The sequence below is a fragment of the Vicia villosa genome, unplaced genomic scaffold (genome assembly GCF_029867415.1).
Source record: "Vicia villosa cultivar HV-30 ecotype Madison, WI unplaced genomic scaffold, Vvil1.0 ctg.001359F_1_1, whole genome shotgun sequence".
NCBI classification, from domain to species: Eukaryota; Viridiplantae; Streptophyta; class Magnoliopsida; order Fabales; family Fabaceae; genus Vicia; species Vicia villosa.
In genome coordinates, this window is record NW_026705589.1 from 10009 (window position 1) to 16959 (window position 6951).

The window sequence follows — 6951 nt, forward strand, 5'->3', positions numbered from 1 at the left end:
TCGAGGAGCATCATATGCCGAGCACGCACTGCAGTGCTCCAATGCCATTGGGTCTCCGAGGAGCCGAGTACGTGTTCGCTCCTCGTGGGCTTAGAGATGATTTGGGCCTCCAAGTCTAATTGGGTCGAAAGTAGACTGGGCTGAATCTTGGCCCAGTCGAGACACCTATAAATATTAATATTATATTATAACTATTAGTTTAATGATAATAGATTTTATAGGATTTTTTTTTAAATAAAAACAACATGAATAAAAAGGAAAACAAATTACAGCAATTAGAAGAAAAAATATTTGCAGGAATAAAAAAATTAAATCCTTAATTTTTTTAACGATAAAACTTTGTAATTACTATATTTAATTATTTTATATGAATTATTTTCATCTTATGTAGCCAGAAAAAATTATATTCACCTCATGTAACCAAAAAAAGAATTATATTTAGCTCATATTACCATTTATTATTATTATTCCAATTCCTATTTATTTTCAAGTATTGTTAGTGGGATAATAATTAATTTATTTATATTAATATAATACTATAATGCAATTGTGAAGTGTAAAGTATAGCAGTAACGGCTAGTATTAAGCCTATACAAACCCCAATTTCAAATTTTGAATCAAAACAAAACCAACGGTTCTCAGATATTCCCTTGAACACGAAGACGAAAACGACGAAGCTGCAGCAACAACAACAGCAACAATGGCGGAGTGTGAAATCCAGAAGGTAGATCCAGAAACAGAGTTCCTATCATCAAAGAGAGAAACCGGTAACGAATGGGAAACCTTCAAAGAAAACGTCAGACCCCTGAAAAGAGGCCGAAATGTTAACATTCTCAACAACGCTCTCAAGTCTCACACCGATAACCACCTCAAGAAATCGCTTCTTCACCAGCGGAGGTCCTTCTCTAACTAACTCTTTCTCAATTTTTTTCATAGCTTATTTTCTTCGTTCTCACTTTGTCAATTTTTCGTCAAACAGGAAACTTATTGAAGCAATTGATGATTACAAAGGTGAAGATCCTCTTTTCCCTTGGATACAGTAAGTATCCCTCCACTTTTATTAAATGCAGTTTAATTTTCCATACAATTTTTAATTTTAGGGTTCATTTTAGAATATTGTTAATTTAAGAGACTGTATTGACATGATTCTAGAAATTTAGGACCGAATTGGATATTTAGGTTTCCACAAATTAAAGCAATAAAATAAAATTTGAATTTTATTGGTGAAGGTGTATGAAGTGGGTTCAGGAAGCGTTTCCTCCGGGTGGAGATAGCTCAGGGTTGGTGGTGATTTATGAGCAATGTCTGCGTGCGTTTTGGCATTCGGAACAGTATAAAGATGATTTGCGCTACCTCAAAGTGTGGCTTGAATATGTAGGGTTATTAAATTTAATTTTGCTTTTTTTAATTGGTTGCTGTGATTTTGAGTGGTGAGTTTAATAAGAGTTGTTGTTGTTGCAGGCAGATAATTGTTATGACAAGGAGGTTATATATGCATTTTTGGATGCAAATGGAATCGGAAAAACTCATTCCGATTACTACATTTCATATGCTTTGCATTTGGAATCTAAGAACAAGTTTAAAGTGGCCAACCAGACATTGGAACTTGGCGTATCTAGGTACTTTGATTTTCTTCTTTCATTTGTTATGTATTGTATATACCAGTTGAATTGTTAAGTATTGTATATACCAGTTGAATAACTCCATGTTCTTCTACTAGTAAGAATCATCCTAAGTTTAACTTAGAAAGTGTTCATTGCTTTTCATTTTTTGCAGTTTTGTTAGGAGCATACAATATAATTGTTAAAGGTTCATATCTATATGGTTTACATTTATACAAATCTGGAAATGCTTTTCATTTTCTGCCCTTCTGTTTGGAACCATATAATATAATTTGTTCTAGGTTCATGTCTATGTGGTTTCCATTTATACATATCTAGAAAGGGAACTACGTTTGTGCATTTTCCCCTCCCTTTTGTTGCTTTGACTTTTGGGATTTGTGGCTCCAGTAAGTGTTTGTATTCTGATGGTATTTTATGATCTCGTTCTATAAAGTTTACTTTAAACTTTTACGTGTTCCAAGTCTGAGCAAAGTTGCAAATCAATCATTCATTAAAGTTTACTTTAAACTTTTCTGTTCAAATCATTCATTTTGTTGACAATCATTTTTGCAGGAATGCTCAACCCATTGAAAAATTGAAAGCTGCTTACAGAAAATTTATTGTACGCTCAATGTCAAGGCCTAATGCTATAGATGTATGTAATGTTCTAATTACTACCTCTTTGATACTGTTATGATGTTAAAATGATTTATGATCTATGTACTTTGTTGTTTGTTGTTGTCTGACTCTTAAGTTCTTTGGTTACTTAGGAACCAATGGAAAAACAGGCTCCTGTGCGTAGCTTTGGAACTCTTCTTGCCAAAGGAGAAAACAGTGAGTCCCCCACTTCTTTAACTCTCTCTTCACATTACTTTTTGTCTCAATTTGTTTGAATTCAGAACATTTTTCCTGTGCTGTAGGTACCAGATTGGCCTCTTTGAACAGTGACCATTCTGCTAAAAATGATAGGTAACAACACTAAATAGTCCTGTATCGTTGCATTCATCTAGTTGGGACGACTATTTTACTTTTTCTAATCGCCTACTCATACTATGCACTTTGCAATATATAGTCTTGTAGAAAAATATGAGTTATGAGATTCTAGGAAAATGTAAATTGACCTTCTAAATTCATGAAGGTTTCTCACGATTTGTTTGGCATTTTTATTATTAAATCTTGTAGAACTCGAGCAGCTCCACTTTCCATTTATAAAGATTCAAATGCCAATGGTGAGACTTGCCCACCACGTCAGCCAGACCTGTCACACTCTTGGCGCAACCTTGGAGCTCGAGCTGAACGAAACAAGGAAAACAATGCAATTCCTGCCAAATGGAAATCCTACAAGGTATTGATTTTTCATATAGTCCACTTTACTTATTTGCCTAATTTTGTATCCCACACTGCTAAATATCTAAGTTTCTTAATGCTTTCAGGTTCCACAGCACCCGGGGACTAGAGCTGCAGTGGCTAGTGCAAGTGCTGCCTCCTGCATTCCGGTGTTTGTTGATGAAGAATGTCAAGGGTAAGTATAATCACTTAACATGGAGATGTGTCCCAAATCCCTATTTCTCAAATTGCAACCTCCACGGCATACTGCACACCTACTCTGTCTGCTCTTTCAAATTTAGTTTGCTAACATGTAACACCTTTAAAATGGGGTTTTTTCAATCAATATGATCCTCCTTTGGAGAGCTTAACCATTTTTATTTGAATATAATACTTGCAAGCTGCAATGTGTTTTACACTGCAGTCTGAATATGTGGATTTTTCTCTAAATTATATTGGTGAACCTATTACATGTTTTTACAGTTCACCAAGTATGAAAGCAGAGGGTAAGGGTAAGTCCTCAAGTTTGAAGATTAGGAAAGAAGACGACAAGGAGTTGAAAAGGTAATCCCTAGTCATTCACCTGACAATTTTTCTCTGATACCAGAAATCAGTGACCTGATATACATATGTATTGTTTGTTTTCTGCAGAGAAGCAGAGTTACTACGGAAGAATCCATTACGCAACTTTCCACATACCAGCCTCCCCAGATAATTGAAATCCCTCTGAAAGGTCGTTGCCCTTTGCAGACCATGCTATATTTTCCTGTAACAGTTTATGTGGGTAGCTTTTCCCTAGAAAGCTTGACCACACACAGCATGTATCTTTTGTTTTGTATTGGAAATCTGGGTTTGTTTGATTTGATGAAAGTTTAGGTTGTTGCACCATTAAGCTGTCTGTACTTTGTATGAATAGTCTTGAGAAGTTTGCATCGGAAGCATAATAATTCTTCAATAATTTTTTTTTAATGATTTTAATTCTTTTTAATTGGAAGATTTTTTGCATGCTATTGGAAAAAGTGAGTCATTTAGATCCCCATATTATTATCGCATTCAAAGTTTGAATATAACAATCCTAAAGGTGCAAAGCACTAAAATAGCTAACCGAATTAATAGAAAATAATAAACACCTAATTAAGTATTATATATCACTCCCCTACAAGCTGTTAATTGTGAATGGAGACAAGTCCAAGCTTGTCCAAGAAGGAGGAAAAAGCTGGTGTAGAGGGAGGCTTAGCCAGAGCATCATCAAACAGACGCAGAGAGAGACTTAATGAGAACATCTAGCTTTTATCTAACAATGTTGATGTGATTTGAGCGCTCGTGAAACGCTGGATTGTGTGCTAAATAGACGACATACCTGTTGTCGCAATAAACGAAAGTATGTCTTGGGAAATCAATGTGACAGTCATGGAAAATGTAGTGCAACCATTGCACTTCACATGTGAAAGTGGCGAGAGCGCGATATTCGGCTTCGAAACTGGAACGTGAAATAATTGTTTGTTTCTTTGACTTTCATGATATGAGAGATTTGATAAGAAAGATGACAAACCCGATGACTAACATGGGCAAGTGGCCTAATCACTATATGTAAAATCAGTAAAAAAATATATTGTAAAATGTGAAGGGTAACTTGATAATGAGTGACATATGGTTTAGATAGTAATTGACTAAGTTGTTGTACCGCAAAAGAGACATCAGTATGAGTTGTGGTTAAATAAATAAATTGATCAATGAGTCTACGATATTGGGTAAAGTCATGGTAGAGTAGAGAAGTGTTGCACTGAAGCTTAAGAGAAAGATTATAAGAGTAGGAGGGGGTTTTGACTTTTGATGCAAGCATACCTATTTTATTTAGTAAACCTAATGTATAATAGCATTTATTGAGTAAAATACCAGACGAAGACCGAGACACTTCAAGGCCCAAAAAGTAACAAAAGGGGGCCCCAAGTCTTTTATATAAAACGTGTTGTGCATGATGGTTTTGACATTTGGAATTTCAGTCAAGTTGTTACCTACTAAAACTAAATCAACGATATAAACTAGAAGACTAGTAAAATTCTTAGCAGAATATTTAGTAATTAAAGAGAAATCAACATTCGAATGATTGTAACCAAGGAAGATCAGGATGTATGATACATTGGAGTACCAATGTCAACTGACCTGCTTGAGGCCATAGCGACTTTTCTTAAACTTACAAACCTTGGTGGTTGAGGAAGAATGAGGAAGATGATATCATTTTGGGGTAGTCATAAAAACTTCCTCATTTAGATTTCCACGAAGAAAGACATTATTGATATCTAATTGTTCTAGATGCCAATTTATTATAGAAGCCAAGGCAAGTAGGATCCTTACAGTGGTTAATTTTGCAACATGGGAGAAAGCGTCGAAATACTCAACACCTTCAAGTTGAGTGTAGCCCTTAGCTACAAGTCTAGCTTAGTATTTGTCTATAAAACCATTAACAAGGTTTTTAATTTCGTAAACCCATTTACATCCTGTTGAGGTTTTGTCCATAGGAAGGCCAAGAATAGTTCAAGTATTTGTGTGCTCAAAAGCTTGGAGCTGAGTTTGCTTGGCTCAAATCCAAGAATCATGCTTACTAGCTTGGGAGAAGGTGGTGGATTCAGTAGTGGAGGAAAGGGAAATGCATAATTTTTTTAGTTAGGCTTGCAATTGTTGTAGGAAAGGGCGAAGGAAAGGGGAAAAGATGGGATGGTAGGGTCAGGAGAAGAAAAATGCGATATATAAAGGAGATTGCAGTGATAATTTGTGAGATAAAAGAGTCTATGAATTTGTCTAGTAGATCTTCTAAGTGTATATTGGGAAGGATGAGGGGTAAAGAGAGATGCAGGGGCATGAATAAGATCAAGAATGGGAAGAGGAAGAGGAGGGGTAAGTTGAAGGGTTGAAAGAAATGTGGGTTGAGGTAGAGGATCAAGGTGAAGAAGGGATTCAAGGTCAGTGAGATCATGAACAATGAGGTTGGATGGGAGAAGGTAGTGATCATGGCTAGTAACAAAAGGGTAGAAATATTCATAGAAGTAGGCATTCCTGAAAACAAAAAAAATTGTTAGTAACCAAATCATATTAAATAAAACCTTTGGTGCCTTCTCTATATCCCAAGAAAACACATTTTTTGGACCTAGGGTCAAATTTAGTACGATTGTGCTGGAGAGTGGAAGCAAAAGTGAGACATCCAAAGCATTTAAAAGTATGCTAGTTAGGATGTTAAACAACAAAAAATAAGGGGTGTTGTTAATTAAAAGAAAAGGTAAGCGGTTAATAATATACGCAACATGGGAAATATATAAGTTTCAAAAGTTTTTAAGAAGATTAGCTTGAAGAAACACAGATCTTGTAGCATTGAGAATGTGTTGATGTCTCCTTTCTACAATTCCATTTTGTTAAGGGCATTCAACATAGGCTCTTTGATGCAAGATACCTTGTGATTGATAAAAAATCATGCATTAAAAATTCATGCTCATTGTCAATGCAAATACATTTTAGTTTAGTAGAAAATTATGTGGTGATAAAATAAATAAAATTAAGTAAGTGTTTCGTAGTTTCACATTTGTAGGTCATGAAAATAACCCAAGTGAATGTAGTATAATCGTCAGCAAGGGTTAGTAAATATCTTTGGTTGGTGATAGAGGGGTTGAGTAAGGACCCCAAATGTCAGCATGTAATATAGCAAAATGGGTATTGGTGGTGTTACCACTATCAAAATAAGAAAGATGTTTGTGCTTAGCCAAGTGACATAAATGACACAACATATTATATTAATAATATGAGTAATTTTGGGAAAAATAGAAGACAGTTTTTTATGAATAAAAGGGTATGGGTTACCTAATCGTCAATGCCAAATATTGGAAGAAACATGTTGTACATAATTGCAAATAAAAGGGGAATGGGGTGGGGAGAAATGGTATGTGCTTGAAGGACATAGAGTTTGCGATGTTTGTCAGCTAACCCAATTAGTATCGTGGAATTTTTCTGTAAAATAAGACATTGTGTGTTAGTG

The 6951-nt window shown here is 35.2% G+C and overlaps 1 protein-coding gene across 1 annotated transcript; it reads left to right on the plus strand.

The window, feature by feature from the left end:
* Positions 1 to 609: 609 nt before the first annotated feature.
* Positions 610 to 3787, plus strand: LOC131634812 (mitotic spindle checkpoint protein BUBR1-like). The gene is made up of 11 exons (XM_058905435.1): positions 610 to 897; positions 980 to 1039; positions 1230 to 1374; positions 1462 to 1619; positions 2175 to 2256; positions 2372 to 2435; positions 2522 to 2570; positions 2784 to 2946; positions 3035 to 3123; positions 3411 to 3491; positions 3579 to 3787. The coding sequence occupies exons 1-11, from the start codon at positions 701 to 703 to the stop codon at positions 3640 to 3642; spliced, it is 1152 nt and encodes a 383-aa protein (XP_058761418.1). The 5' UTR covers positions 610 to 700; the 3' UTR covers positions 3643 to 3787.
* Positions 3788 to 6951: the final 3164 nt, after the last annotated feature.

Excerpts from the sequence above, each read along its gene's own strand:
- LOC131634812 (XM_058905435.1), top strand. The coding sequence starts at position 701 with ATGGCGGAGTGTGAAATCCAGAAGGTAGATCCAGAAACAGAGTTCCTA. Across the intron at positions 898-979 it reads TCGCTTCTTCACCAGCGGAG|GAAACTTATTGAAGCAATTG; the intron begins GTCCTTCTCTAA and ends TTCGTCAAACAG. Across the intron at positions 3,492-3,578 it reads GACGACAAGGAGTTGAAAAG|AGAAGCAGAGTTACTACGGA; the intron begins GTAATCCCTAGT and ends TGTTTTCTGCAG.